The sequence below is a fragment of the Dermacentor andersoni genome, chromosome 3, assembly GCF_023375885.2.
Source record: "Dermacentor andersoni chromosome 3, qqDerAnde1_hic_scaffold, whole genome shotgun sequence".
NCBI lineage: Eukaryota > Metazoa > Arthropoda > Arachnida > Ixodida > Ixodidae > Dermacentor > Dermacentor andersoni.
In genome coordinates, this window is record NC_092816.1 from 72,581,265 (window position 1) to 72,600,829 (window position 19,565).

The following is a 19,565-nucleotide window of genomic DNA, read 5'->3' on the forward strand; positions in this document are numbered from 1 at the left end:
CTCTGTTCCGCGACATCAAAGCCAGCAAGGAGCTATCTTTGAAATAAGAACACTCAGGATGACCGCTGCATCACATGCAGGCAGCTTTGATTTTATGACATATAGGTAGCGTTAGCTATGTTGCACGAGCGTATTGCTCTTTGTCACTGAAATACAGTTGAATCTTGATATAATAAACATTGTATTACAAATTACTGGATACAATGACGTAAATATGAAATGTGCAGCTATCAGTGCATAACAAATACATGATTACAATGAATATCAAATATAATGAAGGCATTTCATTTCAATTGTGACTTCACCATAATGAGGTTCAATAGCACACGCACACGACTTGCTTTATGCATGCTAAAATGCATTAAAATCTCATAGGCCGCAGCACGTGATCTAAATTGCAGGTGTTTGCCATGAGAGGCGCTTGCTGCCTTTTCGCAGAGGAGAAAAAAGGGAGAGGGCCCGGAACCGAGATTACCGGACAACGCGGCAGGCATCTAGTAAAGGAGGCGTTGGTTGCAGGCAGACAGCTTGACTTTCTGCATTCGCCAGTACCGGACGCTTTTTTCCGACACGCCAAATTGCCGCTGGGCAGACATGTTCCCATGCATTTCAGCATATTCGATGACTTTCTTCTTAAATGCCGTGGTGAGCTGACGTCGAGTACTTGTACTCATTTTGCGGGTTGTCAAGAAATTAGCAACGCCAGGAACGATCGCTGCACAAAAAGGGAAGATGGCGTCGGACCAACTGCGTAGGCTGCGTCCCAGACGACTATTCATGTTGTGCCAAGGGCCGGTATAAAAGTCGAGGGGTGACCTTTTAGTAATATTTCTTGGAAAAAACCTCGACCTATATTCCGCACTATACGGTACTTATACAAGCTGAACTATGTCATGCTTCATAGAAGAAATAGAGTAATATAAAGCAAATCCTTCCCCGACATGATATAAATGTTATCAGAGTTGCTTTCCACTCCTACAGTGCCTTGCTAGAAGTCAAACATAAACAGGACTACATTCACTGAGCACAAAGCACATGTACACATCCCACAAAGTGCTATTATAGCAACATACACTCACCATTGCTGCAGCATTGGCTCGTTCTAGGTCAAAATAGTTCTGCGAATGCCTCAGATTGTTTTGTTCGTTTGTAGTCCAGTCAATGAGCTGCAGCAGCGAGAAGAAAGAGGAAGAAAACAGAGACTCTTGAAACACAAAATCAACGATTATTGCATGATCTGTGTGAGCTGTGGCTTTAGAACTCACGAGTGTCATGTACTGTCATGTACGCTTGCAGTTGGACGGCCCCCATTTGTCGCCACAGCCACAAGTGGGACTGGCTAACATTCCCAGAGCCAGATCTACTACACATACACAAATACTGAAGAAAACGGGCCAAGGGATGGCCGCTGGCATAGCTCAAGTGGTAGAGCACCCCACGTGTAATGCGGAAGATCTGGGTCTGGCTTCCACAGGCAGCAACTTGCCAGTTCGCCCAATTTCATTTCCATTTTCCTTATGTTTCATTAAAAAGTGATTAATTTACCCAATGCTTTCCTTGGCTTCAGTGTCTGTTGGCTTTACGTAGTTGTGACTAAGAAAAAATCAAGCCCCTCAGTTGCCTTTTTTTTCACTCATGGGCTTTGCATAAAAGAAGATGGCTAAGGAAATGAAACACTTGAAGAAGGAAACAGCAAGGCTCAACCAGTCATACCAACTAGAAATAATACGAAACAATATCAAGAGTCCTGCGACTTGGTACATCTGAAATTAGAAAAGATAGTGCCCGAGCAGATAACTATGCAGTAAGAAAGCTGAGGGCATTACTATCTGTATGGAATCTTCATGTCAGTTCTTAGTGCCACCTTACTTTGTATGTCACGTGTCTAAGTGTTTTTCTTTTTGCTCCAACAGCCACCAACTAGTCAAACTCTCGACTTTGTTTTCATGTTCACCAAAACATCGCTTTGCAATAGAACAGATAAGTCTGAAATGTTGGTGTACAGAACATCACATTAAAAGCAGTTAAAATACTCTTCTCTAAGCGGCTCTTTACTAAAGTAAATGAAACATATACAAAAAGACAAGTGAGGTGCAAATGGGAGTCTTAACTTTCTATGCTGCACATGCCATCGAAAACACCTAAATTATCTTTCGGATAATAAAACAATTTAAAGATTTACTCTTGACCTGCCCATGAACTCACTGTACTGAAGCACTAAAATTATTTTTGCAAGGTAGTGTGGGAAGACCCTTGCTGGCTGTGTAAATAATGCAACTGCCATTTTTAGCACTTACTAATAAGACTTAATTTCTGTTCTAAGATGAAGGTCGAGTCTGGGAACCCACAGGGCTGTGTTTCGGGAGCCTTATTATTCGTGGTCTGAATAAATTACATTGTTTGAGACTTAACATGCAAGCTTTGATTGTATGTGGATGACTGCGTAGATGTATCGCGCTTTAAAGCAAATAGTCGGTCAGGTAGTTGCTATCTTCAGAAGTATCTTGAATCTAGATAGTGCTGGTGTGTAAATTAAATATGACTAGTATAAATACACGAAAATTCCAATACATGTCCTTTACAAACAGGCACACTCCATTTGTGAATGCATATCTTCTAGACACAGTTCCTATCAAAATAGTTTTTGAGTTCCAATATTTGGGCATGCAATTTTCCTCCAGACCTCATCTGGACAAAGCCCGTGCAGCACCTGATTGCGAAAGCATTCAAGATGCTGAACCTTTTGGAAACAAACTGTTAACACACTCCACTGAAGGTTGTGGGGATGCGCGACTCTCACACGTCCCCTGATATGTTGTTTTCCCGCACGGCGCGTCTCCTGTAATCCGGCTTCGCCGCGTGGCCTGGCGCCCGCGGCGGTCGGAGTGGTTGAGGCTCAGTACGAGAGAGGGCGCGAGTGTTGCGCTGTTAACGCCGCCTGTCGGCGGCGTTACTTGGGCGCCAAAAGACAAGGCGCTTTCTCTTTGGTGCGGGACAGCAAGCAGTGCGGACATGCCGTGCCGCGCGTGCGCCGATCCATGCTTCTGCGAGACCGTCTCGTGTGGCCACCTTGGAACGCGCCACCGTTCGCGTGACCGTTTACGCGAACGACCAGGCGTTGGGATCCAGCATGGGGCGAACATATTCGCTCGCTATCCGGTCGCAGTGAGTCGGACTTCTAGATTTGTCGCGCACCCATCGGCATGTTTTGTGGATAGCAACTCGGCTAGCAGGCATTGATCTATGAAAGGTGCAATAAATGCCCTTGTGATTGTTTGCACTACTGTGTTATCGTTCCTTTGTCCCAAGAGTACCGGAGGAGAACCCCACAAGGTAAAGAAAATTTTTGGGTTTTCCAATTTTCAACTCATACTAGAGTAAGAATTTGCAGTAGGGGACCCGCATGCATCTAATCTCAACAGTGTGCTGGAATGTGTTTGAAAATTGAGCCACCAGTTTGCAGCAGGTGATTTTTGTCCTTGCTGCAGTGTTTTGTACATTGGCACACTGCAAAATATTCTGAATAAGGAAATAAATGGAAGAACATAAAAAGCCTTCTGTTGTTCTTCTGTACTACAATGAAACATCATAACTTCAGTTTACATGAACAAGAACACTGCAGGCTTTATTTGTCAAATGGGAGCACTCTATGAACGAATGAACATGATGTGAGAAAAAAAGCATGAATGAAGAATAAAAAAGTGAAAAAACAAATTAAAACATAATTCTTTTTTTTTTGTTGCCAGGAGTAGAGATGCAAGATCATTTTGATAAAGTTCTTTGACTGTAACTTTAAGTGACAGGCTTCTGTTAATTCAACCTCCCAATGAGATGCACAATTGGTTTAAGTTGTCTGAACTTTGCAACGTGTGAAATGTTTTACAAGCAAAGGCACCTTTCGTGACTATTATATATGGTCACATTAAAGAGAAGGTCAAAGTGACTAGTAATGTTGAACTGATCGAAATGATCAGATTTAAAATGCATATTAAAGCTTATTTGCAGTCTAAAATGCATTTAGAAAGACTTGGGAAATATTTATTTGTGCATCCATTTTCACCAGTTACCTCTTCTGCTGTAGTGTGAAGCAGGACATGCAGCAGTAAACGTTTTTTGCACGTGATGCACATGGCTTGTGCTTTGAAGAGATAACAAGCGGCTAAACAATTACAGCAAAATGTTAATTTCACTCTTGTTAATTTCAAAAATCGTATAATTCAGACTTGGTCCTGTAGTCCTGGAAAGTGTATGCACTGCTTAATGGCATCAAACTCTCATTAATTTGAAAGCGTATCGCTGTGCACCAGTTAATTCGAATGATCCCAGAGCGTACCCAATGTGGAACATTGCAAATGAGTGACACAAATGAGAAAAAGTGGGGACAGCATTCAACTGAAATGAAGCTGTAGAATTTGCATCACCTTAATCGTGAGCAGGAACCATAAGGGAATGACAGGAATGCTCAGTGCCTTTCTAATATTTTGCCTGGCGCCACATATTACACCACGGTAGCTGAGCACCTTCTGGACTCCATAGTAATGATCTAAGAGATAAAGTAAGGTACTTTCTCATAATTTAATAGTTAGCAGAACAAATATCAGCTAATCATCTACATTTTGCAAAACTTAACTGCATTTCTTGCCAAGCTAGTTATTATTTATTATGGTGCAGAAAAGATTAACCAGTCATTTGCCCAGGACTAGTGTTAGCTTTTAAATGAAAAAAAGAGATCTTAAGGCTTTTCAGAGTGCTGACAAAGCACTTTTCTAAGCTAAAGCTACATTACGTTTGACAGCTTGAAAGCATCAATAGGCATGCTTGTTTAACTCCACACAAGTAAATAAAATTACTAGTACCATATTTTTTCAGAGAGCAAGTCGCGGTTATTGCAAATATTTTTGCTGGTGCATCTTATACATCAGTTCCGACTTACATAAGCTTAGATCTATGCATGCTGTGCAACAAATATGTGCATTTTTTTAGGACTACAAGAAACCATATGCAGCAGCACTGATAGAATTGATTAAATTATTAAATACTTAGTTAAAATAAAAGGTTAACCCCCAGAACTGACACAATAAAGGGTGGTACAATTTTTTTTTATTGTTACGTTGTGGCACCAAAAGATATGCATATTACAAAAAGAACCACTTAATTATCGCCATCAATTGCCTTCGGGAGAAGTCTCAGAGCTTCTGGCTTCCAGTCATCATTTTGTTTTTGTATGTGCATGTTCAGGCCAGTTGTACCACTGTACTAGTTCAGGCGTGTTGTGACCAAGGTTGTGATTGTTCGCATGTTTGTCCTGAGCACACCACGCCGCAAAAGCAATGCCAGCGACATGTTACAATGCCACGTAAAGGTTATTCAGAGGCCAACGTCGGTGACCTAATGATGCTGATGGCCAAAGTGGCTAAAGCTTTTGACAGTGTGTTGGAGGGTGAGGCTCTCAATCTTCAGTGGTATCGAGTGAAATGGAATAAATGCTGGTTTTTCTGCACCTAAGAGGAGCGTTGGTTGAAGCCCCTTTCAGCTAGAATTTGCGGCTCGTAAAAATTTTTTCGACGAAAATGTAGGGAACTGATATGGCTAAGTAAGCGTGTTTCCCGATCGATGTACAAGCATGCATCATTTCATTATGCTGAATGAGTTCAAATAAATGCATCTTATATGACAATTTCTTGAAACTCACGAAACGTGGGTGGTGCGACCTAGAGGAAGGTGTGATCTATATTACATAAAATAGAGTATATATAAAAAGGTGTAGAGAGCAAACCACCACCAACCACCATATATGTGCTAACTGGATTGGACTGGCCTGACTTTTGGGTTGAACCAATCCAGAGGAGAGATGGTGAAATAAAATCTGTTAAGGTTAGCTAAAAAATAAAATAAGGATCTTTAATCACTTCATTAAATTTAATGTTTTCAAGGCCTTCAAAGTGGCATTGTCATTTTAATAGCTTTTCAAGGGTTTTAATGACCACACTGAACCAACCCTCAGTAGATATCTTCTCCGCACTGCTATAAAAAGGAGCACAGCTCGCTATGTAGGTTAAGTGGCTGTATCCCATGGCAACCGCCACTGAGAGTAGATAGGGCAGCTCTATAGAGATAATGTCCACTTTTCACACTGCCCCTTGTGTTTGCCGGAACCAAGGCACTGGCCGATAACAATATAAATGCACGACATGAGCAGCTTCCTTGTTTAATTGCAGCTTTGTTGGTCCTTCATCAAAGGGCGCAGATAAAAGCACTCTAAGGGTGAATGATCACACAAGGACGCGCCAACATGTAAACAATGCCTTGCCTACTGAAAATATCATTATAAAGGTGATAGATGTAAATGCAAGTACAAAATGCAATGCTCCGAAACTATGCATTCTCTCAAATTCTACGAATATTTCCCCAGGCCTCCCACGGTAGCTGAGTGGCTATGGAATTGTGCTGCAGAGCTCGAGTTCATGAGTTCCATACCAGCCACACCAGTCACATTGCGATGGGGCCAAAATGGAATGATGTTCATGTACTTAGATTTAGGTGCACATTAAAGAACTCCAGGTGGTTAAAATTAATCAGGAGTACCCCTCCCCACTACTGTGATTTGTGGTTCCAGCATGTAAAATACCAGTTATATTTTTCTCTCTTTGCCCAGTGCTAATGCTTAAATAAAACATAAAGGCCTGAACGCTTCAGCATTTGCAGTGGTAGAGTTATAAAAATAGTTCAAAGCCAAATTCTAAACAACTCCGAAATGCTACCCACAGTTTATGTGGTGCGTAAACGTCAAACCACTTCAATAAGAAATTTCACAGTGAATTATGTGCTCATAGCTCCCCGACTGTCTTACTTTCCTCACACATCATTGCAAAATGGCTTTCACTGATAAGCAATATTATTATTTCAAAAACTCTTTCTCTGAGAACTTATTGATTAAAGTATTTCCTGGCATATATTCCTCAGAATTTCCACTGGTGCAACTTCGGCAGCAGTACCAATTGTATACACTAGAACCTTGTTGATACCATCCCATTTTGTACGATTTCCCAGAGCCAACATTTGCGGTCGAGAAAACAAAAATGACCCATACAGTTATGCTTCTATTTTGCCCATTAATATGTTCCCGGCAAGCAAGATTTTTCGGCAACAATGTTTAGTACACCACCAAACTGCTATCATGCGATGAATTTTTCAGCCACTAGATCCTATGCGAACAACCAAAGGAGCAAGGCATGCACGATAGAGAGCAGTAGGTGCCTACCATGCAGCACTCGGACCCCCCTCCCTCCATTTCACATGAAAATGCCAGCACACACTCCATTTCCTCTTCCATTGACAGCAAATCTCCTCGCAGGTCCACATCTAGAATTGTGCTATCTACCACAGGTAATTTTTTACAAATTCTGTACAACTCATTTCGAAACATACAGCACGCCTTTTTTGCTGGTTTTCATAACAATGCATAACAAAACCAAGCACCCGTAGATGTGGATGCCCTCCTTATATGGCTCGATGTGTGGGCAGCGCGTGATGCATCTGTGGCAGTAACAGCCATGTGCGTGGCATCCACGATCGCGAGTGTGATGGAAAATATTGGACGCCACGTGTAGCAAGATAGAATGGCGAAAAAAAGCTTCGCATCAGTGACATTTTTCTTCTAGATTCTGTGGAAACTATGACAGCGCTTTCGATTCCTCCATGTGCTTTTGTTCTTATAGGTGACTCATATAAGCTACCTACCTAGCCTGCCAATATTGAACAGGGTTTAGAATAGTGTGACGTGCAGCTGGAAGGTTTAAGCTCGGCTCTTGTGGTGCTTGTGCAGTGTGATAGCAGATATGGTGCATCAGCTGTGCTAAGACCTTGTAATAGAAGCACTTTGTAATGGGAATGTACAAATATCTACAGCCATGTGTGATCGTGCTGATTGAATAAAAAAATGTGTACAGTCACCGACGATTTTTTCAAACTCTCAGGGGGCTGTGAATATGTCCGAATTATCAGGCAGCCCAAACAAAGAAACTTTAGTGATACAAAATTGGTTTCAGCGCTTTTTAAAATGCCAGTGGTATGGAAAATCTGCATGCTTAATTTTGCTGACGGTTGAGGCCGCAGGGGCATTCGCGCTTGCTTGGCATGCAGACCCACATGTGTTGCACGTGCTGCTGCAAAGTGCAGATATGCGCACGCGACCTTGGCAGCAAAGTACTGCCACATGTGACCTTTCATTGTTCTGCAACTTGGTAGCCATTCGTGTCAGTAGATCACCTCGTGCATACCCAATCCCTGCTTGTACAGCACGTGTGTGATAGCATGCCTGATCACCAAAAAGCTCTACTCATTGAACGACTGACAGCGAGCTTTCTACGACAGCTTGCCGCCCCTTAATGTCAGCCGGTGGCGCGAATTTACGTCATGGCCATATTGCCTGCACTGCTAGGCCTAACCAGTGCTGCTTTCTCAGGATTCGGTCACAAAAGTTGTGGTTTAGTGAGGAGTTTAGTGAAGAAGATCAATTAACAGTGGTGATATAGCATTATGAAAGCTGAGAAATCACCTCGCTAATGACGTGTGGGCGATGGAAAACCCGAATGGCAGCAACTTTGTTAACACCCATCATGTTGGTGAAATCGTGTGTGCAGATAAGTCTGAGAAATCAAGTGAGGCACTGTGTGGCATTGGAAATTTCGGTTGCCATTATACACGGGTTCTGTGGAGAACATGGCGCCTCAGGGAAGTCCGAATAACTGAGCAGGTCCGAAAGATCAGTTGTCAACTGTAATTAAGGCGAGTGCTACTTATACATGGGCAAATGCTGTAGCGATTCTTTTGACACTGACTTTTCGCAGGGGGCGCAAACTGAGAAAATATAGAAAACAAACAATAATGACCAATACACACGATGACACTAAATCTGCTGCTGAAATCGACACTGATGACTCTTCAGAATGATAGTTTATGGAGGAAGGGGCACTCAACTGTGTCTACTTCTGCAAAGAATCCCTCCAGAAGTTGAGTACTCTTCAGCACCTCTAACTCCTTGTTCCATTCTTCCTGGAAGGACTGTTGCAGTTCTAGTACGGTGTCCAGGGCAGTTTTCACCTAGACATGAGAGCAGCCGAAGAAAAGCTTGTGGGCTCGCGCAAAAGTAGCATGAGGATAGATCAAGCACAGTCACCCTCATTATCAGGCACTATCAAGTACGCTTCAGCATAAAAGGGTTTGCCTGAAGATCAACAATTATGTTTGCCCTGTACCACCAAACAAGTCCCACTCCTCACGCCTGCAAATTTGTTAACCCCGTGCAGCACTTGGCTATTTTCCTTTCCTTGGCACCCAGTCTTATTTTTGTGAGCACTGTTTATCGCTTTCCACACATTACATTACCTGCCTAGCTATACTACTTAGACCTAATTTGGAGTAGAACAATGTTTACACATATCTACTCTCCAATCCATAATGCTCTTTTACTATCTCAACATTTTAGTCTACCCACCATGGTTGTTTAGTGGCTATGGTGTTGGGCTGCTAAGCATGAGGTCGCAGGATTAAATCCCAACCATGGTGGCCACATTTAAATGGGAAAATGCAAAAACACCCATGTACTTAGATTTAGGTGTGCGTTAAAGAACCCCCGGTGGTCAAAATTATTTCGGAGTCCCCCACTATGGTGTGCCTCATAATCAGATCACCGTTTTGGCACGTAAAACCCCATAATTTAGTTTTATTCTAATATATTTTTTTCTAGTGTTGTTGCACAGCCCTTAGTAATGAGATTCCACTGCATTCAGAGAGCACTGTGTTGCTAATGATGCAATGCCAAGGTGCAGTAAAGAAAGTTCGACTAGTTGGATTAAAACAATGTTTACTACAAACTTCATGTTGTATGTATGTATATATATATATATATACATATAACACACACACACACACATGCACACACACACACACATGCACACACGCTTCAAACAACCACTTACAACACTTTTCATGAAGCCCGCTTTCGTTAGACACATGTCCTCTGTACAAAAGAAGCAAGAATATACGAGGCTTGTGAAAGAAGCCTATCATATTGCCCACAGTAATAACTGCAGCGGCCAGCCCACTGTTCCACTCTTGGATAAAGAGATACCTTGTCTTTCTAAGCAGGAACTGTATGTTTATATATTTCATTTACCTTTTTATTAAGCCCTTTTTATTTGCCTTGCGAGGCACCTGTGAAGCACCGGCTTAGCTAAACTACGGCGGTCACAGGCGGAGTCTGTGTCTTCGATGTGGACATTGGTGGTCTACATTGCTGTAATTAGTGCTGTCGCCACTCTTGCTTCTGGCTTTAAGCTGTGAATGCACCTTGTGAATGTACTTGGCTTAACGGTAGTTTTCGACAACAGGCGTTATGTAATTTGTTCACTGTTGGGTTGGTTCTGATGAGTGTTATTTATACAGTTAAACCTGGATGTAACGAACCTATATGTAACGAATTCCTGGATTTAACGAAGTTTTTGAATTCCCCAACGCTGCCCCCATTGAAGCCCATGTATTTTCGACCTTGATGTAACGAACGCGTTGCGGCGGTTAGCCTTGATGTAACGAACTCCCAAAGCTGATCAGTCATTACTTTTAGCACTTTTAAGGAAAATTCGGCCGAAGAAATGCTCTAGATTATTGAATATTAATGCTGTAAGGAGCCAGCAGCTACGCGCACGCCAGGGATTGCCGCGACCGAGCAAAGTTAGCGATGATGATGATGATGGCGGCAACTAGCGCCGCTCCGTGCCTAACGTAGCAGTCTTTTCAGGCTTTGCTTGTCTAGCGTGGCACCAGGTGGCATTGGTATCGGCAGCTGATTTTTCTTGCAGAATTATTTTGTTTCGTATGGATTTGAGGACAAGCATTCTTATTTTGTGATTTTCATTTGTTTCAACGGCTTATACACACTTATGTGTAAGAATTCACTTGAAAAGCAACGCTGATAGCCGGTTCTTTCATTGCCAAGGCGCCGGAAGGGAGAGGGGGAGGGACGATGACGAACGATATCCGTCACTTTTTTTTCTTTCTCTATGGGTGCGTTGCATTCGCCATCTTGAGTGTTGTCCTGCGTTCTGCACGTGTGCGTGTGTCAACTGTGCTCTGGTACTGGTTTGTCCGACTTGTTTTGGAGGTGCTAGGCCTGCCTGTCGGCGTGTAGTCGTGCGTCTCCGCTTCTAACTGCGTCGTCGGTTGGTCGTGATGAGTTCTACTGCCAGAAAACGAAAAGTTCTGTCTTTTGAAGACAAACTCGCAATTTTAAATGCAGTCTCCGCGGGCGAGAAGAAGAAGGACGTTGCCACCCGTTTCAGCATTCCAGCGAGCACACTATCAACGATTTTGAGTGCGGAACACAGCATCAGAAACGCAGTGGAGTCGGGAACAAGCTCGAAGAAAAAAAGACTGAAGCTGTCCACATACACTGATGTGGACAAGGCAGTGTTCACGTGGTTTTTGGACACGCGAGCCAGAAATGTACCCATAAGCGGCGCGATCTTGCAACAGAAGGCAAAGGATTTTGCGTGTATCTTGGGTCATGACGATTTCAAGGCAAGCAACGGGTGGCTGCAGGGATTTAAGAGCCGGCACGGTGTCGTCGGAAGAGTAATCAGCGGCGAATCTGCCTCCGCAGACAGCGATGCTGCTGCTTCGTGGGTGGCTGACAAGCTGCCTGGAATCCTGAGTCGCTTCGAGGCGGCTGATGTCTACAATGCCAACGAGACAGCTCTATTTTATCAAATGCTTCCGGGCCGCACGCTAGCGTTAAAAGGCGATGACTGCCGCGGTGGAAAGCAGAGCAAGCTCCGCATAACGATTCTGCTGTGTGCCAACCTCGACGGCACAGACAAGCGAGTCCCGCTAGTTGTCGGCAAAAGTGCCCGTCCCAGGTGTTTTAAGGGAACGAAGCGTATGCCCGTGAAGTATGTGGCGAATTCCAAAGCGTGGATGACTCGGCCAATATTTTCTGAGTGGTTAAACATAGCAACCACCTCGATGGTTCAAATAAATGTTTGTTCTCTCTCTCTCTCTCTGAGTGGTTAAAGGAATTTAACCAGGACGTCAAGCGGCAAGGCCGTCAAGTTTGCCTACTGCTGGACAATTGCTCGGCGCACCACGTCGAGGGCCTGCAGCTGTCGAACATCGAACTGCATTACTTCCCGGCCAACTGCACGTCCCTAATACAACCCCTGGACAAAGGGGTCATTAACAGTTTTAAATGCTGTTACCGGCGCCGACTAATCCTGAAAATACTTCTCGACATCCGTTTGGAACGGGAGATGAAGATCGACATTTATCAAGCAGTCGAGATGCTTGCTGCCTCCTGGCAAGAGGTCAGGGCAGAAGTTATCGCGAATTGCTTTTTAAAGGCCGGAATAGCCAAAAACGCACGGGCTGGTGCCGACGAGGAGGAGGAAGACCTTTCTACTCCGTCCAATGTGGCCGAAGCGTGGAACGAGCTATGTACTAACGGTGGTGTACCCGACGACGTTGAACTGACTGACTTTTTGTTTGCCGACAACGCCGCCGTGACTACAGAAGAAATGTCTGATGCAGCAGTAGCTGAAAGCGTGCAAAATCCGGATGGCGGTGATGATGGTGCTTGTGAGGCAGATCCGTGTGACGTGCCTACTGCAAAGGAGGTGATGAACGCAATGGACGTTATGCGCCGTTTCGTCGGCTCGCTCGGCGATGAAGGAGCTCTACACGATTTAGCCTCTTTGGAGCGGCGTGTTGTGCCTACACTCGTGCCGAAGAAGCAAGCGGAAATTACGCAGTTTTTTAGTGTAAAATAAATGATTGAAGGGTGAGTTCACCTTCACGGATATATTGAGCTATTTGGTTTCGTTTCTGCATCATTCGTACGAGCCTTCACGCGAAACCTGCATGTAACGAAAACCTGCATGTAACGAAAAATTGCGAGCGTTTGTCAACTTCGTTATATCCAGGTTTAACTGTATTTACATTGTGGGGATGCGCGACTCTCACGCGTAGACAGGAGCTATGCGTGTTGTTTTCTCGCATAGCTCCTGTCTTCGCTGCGTGACTTTACTCGGCAGTCGGTATGCTTGCAGGGTAGTGCGAGAGATCATACAAGTGTTGCTCTGCTAGCGCCACCTAACAGCGGGGTGACTTGGACGCAAAAAGGAGAAGGCTCTTCCTCTTTGGCTCGGGATCGGCAAGCAGCGCGGATGTTCAGCGGGAGTGCTGATCCATGCTTCTGCGAGACCGCCTCGCGAGGTTTACCCCGGAATGGCCATATTGCCATATTTCATTACAATTGGCCCTTAAGTCAAGGCTCGGCTAAAGCTTTAACTCCAGCCTTCAGTCAAACTATGACATTCCAGTTCGAATATGAACATGAACAAATTAGGCCAAACTGTCACTTCTCAAAAGACCTCCTAAAAAGCCAGAAGAAAGGAAAGTCTGCTTCTCTGTTCCTTACCTTGTGATAGGCAGTGGCCCTTTCCTTGGCCATTCTCCGGCCACAGTGAGACTTGAAGCCAAACTCCACATCCACCTGAAGGCTGTCTAGCAACCTTTGGCCTGCAAGGTTTAAGTTAGACTCGGCTATAACACACTAGAAATGGAAGTGACGATGTGTTTGCTACATCCAATACCAGTTGTAAAAAAAAAGGGAGAAAAATTTACCGGTAAATTTATCATAAAGATTTTAGCAAACAGCATAGTGATGAGTATGAAAGGAAGACAAGTTAATAATATTGAAAACTGACTCTTATGAAAGTACAGTACCAAATCTGTTCTAGTAGTATAGTTGGAAACACTGCCAGATAGAAAAAGCATCCGCTAAAATAGATACCCTGGTGCAAAAAAAATGTCAGTAATGCCTAGAAAGTGTGAGAACACGAGCAAGATGTCATGAAAAAGTCTGCATGCGAAAATCGTTTTAAAAACTGTTGCTCACTTGTATTTAGCTATATTCACTTTTTATATGGCTTACGACAGCAAAATAATGGTTTCTAGGAGCCCAGTTTTTTATGTGGTAACTGTTCACATTGATTACAGTGAAGGTATTTATTTTTTTTCTTGTTTACTGCAGTGTGTAAGGAGCAAGAATTTGCCAGCAGAATGTAAGAAGCGACAATTTTCTTTGCTTGCATTTCACATACTCTTTCAGGTTATGTTGTAAGAAAACTGTACAGTATTTATGCGCTATGCATACTGAAAACTATAGAGGCAAAATTTTGTTACAATGCAATAATTTTGAGCATTCAGAAAGGAGTGCACAATAGTTGAAAACAAGCCTGTGACATAAAGTGGCCCGAGAAAAGTGCACCTGAATCTTGCACAGTGACCCTGAAGTTATACACACGGCATCTTTCTTCTCGTCTTTTGCCATTTCCAAGTGTTAAAGGGGCCCTGAACTGCTTTTTATTGAAGTGGAAATGCATTTGTAGGTAAAATAGGCTGTTTCAGAAATACTTTACCGCGACAAGTACTTCAATGTGTTCGGCTGAAGCGAGTTATTTGCGATCAAACATGCCCTTCGTGGTGCTTCCGCTCCTTCTTCGATGCATTGCACTGCAAAGGCTACTGTGGAACGGGGCATGCCCACAATGCTCCGCCTACTGAAAGTCACCGTGGCACACAGTTCAAATTTGATTTTGGATGTTAACGTAGAGCCCACTAGTACTTCCGATTTTGGCACCTGCGACGTGCCAAACGTAAGCCAAATTCAGTTGTCCTCATCAAGCCTCAGAGCACTTAGCCAGTGGACTCGTCGCGGCACCCTGCTGCGGCTGCGGTATCTGCGCTATATAGCAGAATGCAGCTAAGTGCAAATGTAGTGCCTATGCATGACATTTATGCATGACAGGGCTATGCATGACAGGGCTTGAATGCGTGCTCGCGCTCATGTGCTTTATTGACTGTGCTATGTGGTGCGGACTGGCTTTGTCCTTCACCAGCTTTACCGATGGTCCAGCTGGTGAAGCAACCACATTAAACTTCTGCATTTTGAAGCACTATCTGCCAAAGCGTCTAACCAGGAGCGGCCGGGAGTGACAGCGCGCTAGCAAGCGTGCGTGTGGTCTTACCTTAAGTTTTGCGTGGTTTGAGGCTAATTGAGCATTTAGCAAGACCCGACAATTTAGCAAGACTCGACGGCTACGACAATGATAAGCAGGGTGGCCAAAGCTTAACTGCTACGCGGATGGCTGCTGCCGAGCATGAACAGACAATAGTCGGCTTCTTCCAGAAGTACGTAATTATTATAAAAATTCGGAAGCAGATTTTCGCTTACTTCAGCCTGCTTATTAAACTGCATCAATAAATATACACAGTAACAGTAGGAAGACGCGCATTGATCCAAGATTGACATCAGCTGTTGGCCAATAGCAGCCACATATGGGAATCTGCTTTTTTACGAAATAAAGGGTCCAGAAAAAAGTGAGCAGCAGGCTTCTGTTGAAGCGTTTGAGAGAAAGGTGACTTTATGCTATGCTTGCGAGCTCCACACGCCCCGCGCAACTGCAAAACTTGGCTGAGAGAGAGAGTGAGAGACAGAAGAAAGGGGAAAAGCAGGGAAGTTAACCAGATGAGAAGATTAGGTTTGCTACCCTATGCTGGGGAGAGAGGGGAGGGGGAGGTAAAGTGACAGGAAAGTAGAAATAAAGGTCACAGCAGCATATGCTATCCGCAGACTATGTCTTTTTACCAAGCCCGAGGGGTGGTTCAGGACCCCTTCAAGAAAAGATGGGAAGCCAGAGGCAACAGAGACTGGTTTCCATACCTTTATGAGTGATAAAAAAATGACGTACAGCGCGAAGGACAAGGACTGCGAGCGACGACATAGACAGCGCTGACTTCCAACAATATTGTATTGCGTTGCCACGTCGTGCGTATATATACAAGAGGGGGCATGCGCAGAAAATGAAAGGCAGTCACAAGGGGTATATATATATATATATATATATATATATATATATATATATATATATATATATATATATATATATATATACACACACGATGTGGCAACGCAATAAAATGTTGGAAGTCAGTGCTGTGTAAGTCGTCTCTCGCAGTCCTTGTCATTCGCGCTGTACGTCATTTTCCCAAGCAACCACCCTAGTTTATGAGTGAGTTGCAGCAATAGCTGATGGCCGTGCTTCAGGTACTCAAGAAAAAACCAATTTTTTTTTTCTGGAGTTATCATGACTACACCAGATGCACCTTTCACTGTTTTATAGCACAAAAATATTGCTTTCGTCTTTATACCTAGAAATGGAATACCTGAGCATTGAATTGTGAATAAAATACCAGAACTGAAATTTTCTTTTACATTGTTTTATATCCTGCATTCTCCCTTAAAAGATGTCCGTTATTTCTTTTCTAGGCCTTGCTTAGGACACACAGGAAACAAGGCAAACAAAAATAAACTTGGGTGCAAATTGCTGCAGAATTATACATCACAAATTGAAGTCCACATGCATTAGTACATTCATACCACTTTGGATTGTTCTGGCAATCACCTCCACCATGGTAGGGCCAATTTCGAGGGGGATACGAGGAGACCTGGCCGACCCCTGTTGACTACGGCAGGCGCTCAGTGCACCATCTGTGTGCTTCACCAGAAGCTGCACCTCCTTCACATACTTCTCCACAGCCTGCACACAGTCACCCGGAGCACTGTTAACTAGATTATTCAGTCAGTATGCTAACTGTGCCTTGGATAGCATAATGAGTTGGGCTCAGAGGCTGTTCATTGCTACCGAGGAACTGTACAGGATTACGACGACGATTGCTACAGATTATGGCATGATTATGAGGATAATGACAAGGTGAAGTTAATGACAGATTATGACAAGGTGACGAAGATTATGACAAAACTTACAAACAAGAGGAAACAACAAGCAAACGCGAAAATTACCACTCACCAACTGCCTGCTCAACCAGTCAAGATGGTCATACTGCAAGGTACCACCGAATTCGGGGGTCAATTGCAGGGGACTGACTAGCTTGAACAGCTTGGGCTGCGTCACATTCTTCAGCTGAAATGAGAAAAGTGCCGAAGTGTTGCAGAAGCTAAATTGGAGGCGCTGATGCGAAGTTTAAGAAACAGTTCCAAGTTACACTGTGCTTGCGCCAAGGCATCTGGGATAAAATTATACACTGATACTGATGCATACAGAAGTACTACCACACTTCCAAGGATAAGAAAGTTTACCCCAGAAATTCAGTGCAATGCACAGCGCTATTTTGGGGCGATATTCTCGGGCAATGACTTTCAGCGATACTTTCACAAGATTTTGCTTTATTAATGCTGGATGCATCAGTGTTTATAAATGACAGCATTTCTGGCACTATGGTAATGCGGCGTGCTTGGCAATGCGGCAGGAAGGCTGTTGCCTGTAGACACAGATGCTAGCGTCATGATGAAATATTGTGAAAGTGTCCCTGAAAGTGATCGCTCGGAAATACTGTCCCTGGTTGACACGATATTGAATAAGCCACAACAGTGATTATTGGTGCAACCTATAAGTGAGAATACTGGTCAGCCCAAATTATTGATTAAGTGCTCGCCACAGTGGTGTGTAAAGTTTATCTGATACCTAGGCTAAGTGACAGCTTAAACGCATATGCAACCTTACTGTATTGATTTCTTTTGGTTGGTTACCTCCTTTAGCATATACAAGTAGTGGTAGTGCAGTTTGCGGCAGAACAAGACATGTGTAAAGCTTTTGAACAACAAGCAACCTTCAATTGAGTAAGTTATATTTACAATTACACTGTGGTCTATACTGTCGAACCCGACTATATCGAACTCGTTTACGTTGAATTATTCTATATATCGAACAATTTCTGGACACGGTATAGTTACAATGAGTATATATAGCAAAAATTATGCTTACATCGAACAAAAATAGGAGCGACTCCCGATATATCGAACATCAATCGGCGGAAAAGTGCCCCCAGAAGTTGGCTTTCCCTCGCGGTGGCGGAAAAACCCGGCAGCGTGGCTCCATCCAACCGCTCTACCTATCGAGAATGCGCTGCCTCGGACAAGCCGTTGACACCCCCCTGCAAAAAATGATCCTGGCCCGGCCGCAGCGCTTGCTGAGACAGCCAATCAGAGGCTCTTGTGCCCTCGTCTGCAAGATGGCGGAAGTGCGAGTTGTCTCGCTGCTTTTCTGGTTCATTTCGTGCACGCCTTGTGGGCCTTCTGCCGGAGTGTTGCCGTGATGAAGCGGCAGAATTTGCATTTCGTCGTGAAGCTAGAAATTATAAAACGGGTTGAATGCGGTGAGAAGTCGGATGTCCCCGCAGTGTGCAAGATTCCGAGGAGCACTCTCAGCACGATCTCGAAGAATAAGGGGGAGATTAGGGCTAAAGCGGCCAAACTCGCAACCCGAAGCCCGTGGCGCCCGACGCATATGCATGGCCGTGTATGAGCGATTCATTCAAAATTGCTTCAGCCGTACCAGCTTCCGCGTGCTCGGTGATGAGTGTAAATTCTGATGAATGCGACAAAGCCGCTGCCGGTGTTGCCGAAGTTTGGAGCAAGCTGTCAGAATTTCTGGAAGCGGTTGACGAATTAACGGTGGACGAATTTGTGAGTGCAAATGATGGTGTCGCGACCACGGGAGAGCCCGAAAGCGAAGACTACAGTGCTGACGTCGTACCGAGCACAAGTGAAAGTGGGCACGATGAGAAAAGCAACAACAGTCCTTTGCCCACATCCTCCGAAGTCATTGGTGCGCTCGCACTAGTCCGGTGCTTCTGCGGGAATGCGGAAGGTTGCGGCCTCAGCTGCTCTAACCGACTCCTTAGACAATGTGGAGAAGTGCGTGTGCCGCAGGCAGCGAAATTGCTTAAGCAGAAGAAAATGCAGGACTGTTTCATGCGAAACTAAGCTAGGTTCATCAATAAAGTGATTTTACAAATGATATGTGCTTTTATGATGTCCAATTATTTAGCAGGCTTATATCGAATTATGCTCTATATCGAACTGATAGGCGTGTTTTGCGAGTTCGATATAGCCGGGTTCGACTGTATCAGGACATCAGGACAACATTGGTTGCCCCATACATACATAAGATGGATATCACCCAGAGGTAAATGTGCTTTTTGTTTGGTTAAATAACAGCATTTTGGCCCCAGTAAGACAGCTCTGGTCAGCTAGAAATGAACAAGTCCCAAAATAATTAACTGTGCACCAGGTGTGTATGATACTGGCGGCTAAAGCGTCTAGAGGAAAGCTCTGCTTCACTGATTTTACATTTTTCTTCTTCTTGGGGGGAGGGGGGGGGGTCCAGCTAAGGATAAAACAGCTCCAAAGATTATGTTAACTGGGTCCAGTTGAATGCTAGCTTGAACCAGATGACCTTTAACCCTCTGCAGTCATGTGTCGGGCCTTACCAAACAGGCAAAGATATGCATTCAGGTCAGACGTGCACCACCTGATACGCATGCAAGCTCACGTTCCCCGGTTACTTGGTGTGGCAGAACTAGCTTTCGATAACTTTTTCGTGTAACAAGTCCACTTAACAACGTTTCCGGATGAAGGCAGCACTTTT

General features: G+C 44.1%; 1 protein-coding gene across 1 annotated transcript in view; it reads right to left on the minus strand.

The window, feature by feature from the left end:
• LOC126545325 (SEC14 domain and spectrin repeat-containing protein 1-like) overlaps nucleotides 1-19,565 on the minus strand; it is a 52,689-nt gene that overhangs the window by 23,041 nt on the left and 10,083 nt on the right. The window contains exons 7-11 of the mRNA XM_050193133.3: nucleotides 16,926-17,039; nucleotides 16,496-16,655; nucleotides 13,472-13,572; nucleotides 8,980-9,102; nucleotides 1,080-1,166 (exon numbers count right to left, since the gene is read on the minus strand). Coding sequence (XP_050049090.1) covers nucleotides 1,080-1,166; nucleotides 8,980-9,102; nucleotides 13,472-13,572; nucleotides 16,496-16,655; nucleotides 16,926-17,039 — 585 coding nt within the window. The remainder of the gene's footprint in view (nucleotides 1-1,079; nucleotides 1,167-8,979; nucleotides 9,103-13,471; nucleotides 13,573-16,495; nucleotides 16,656-16,925; nucleotides 17,040-19,565) is intronic.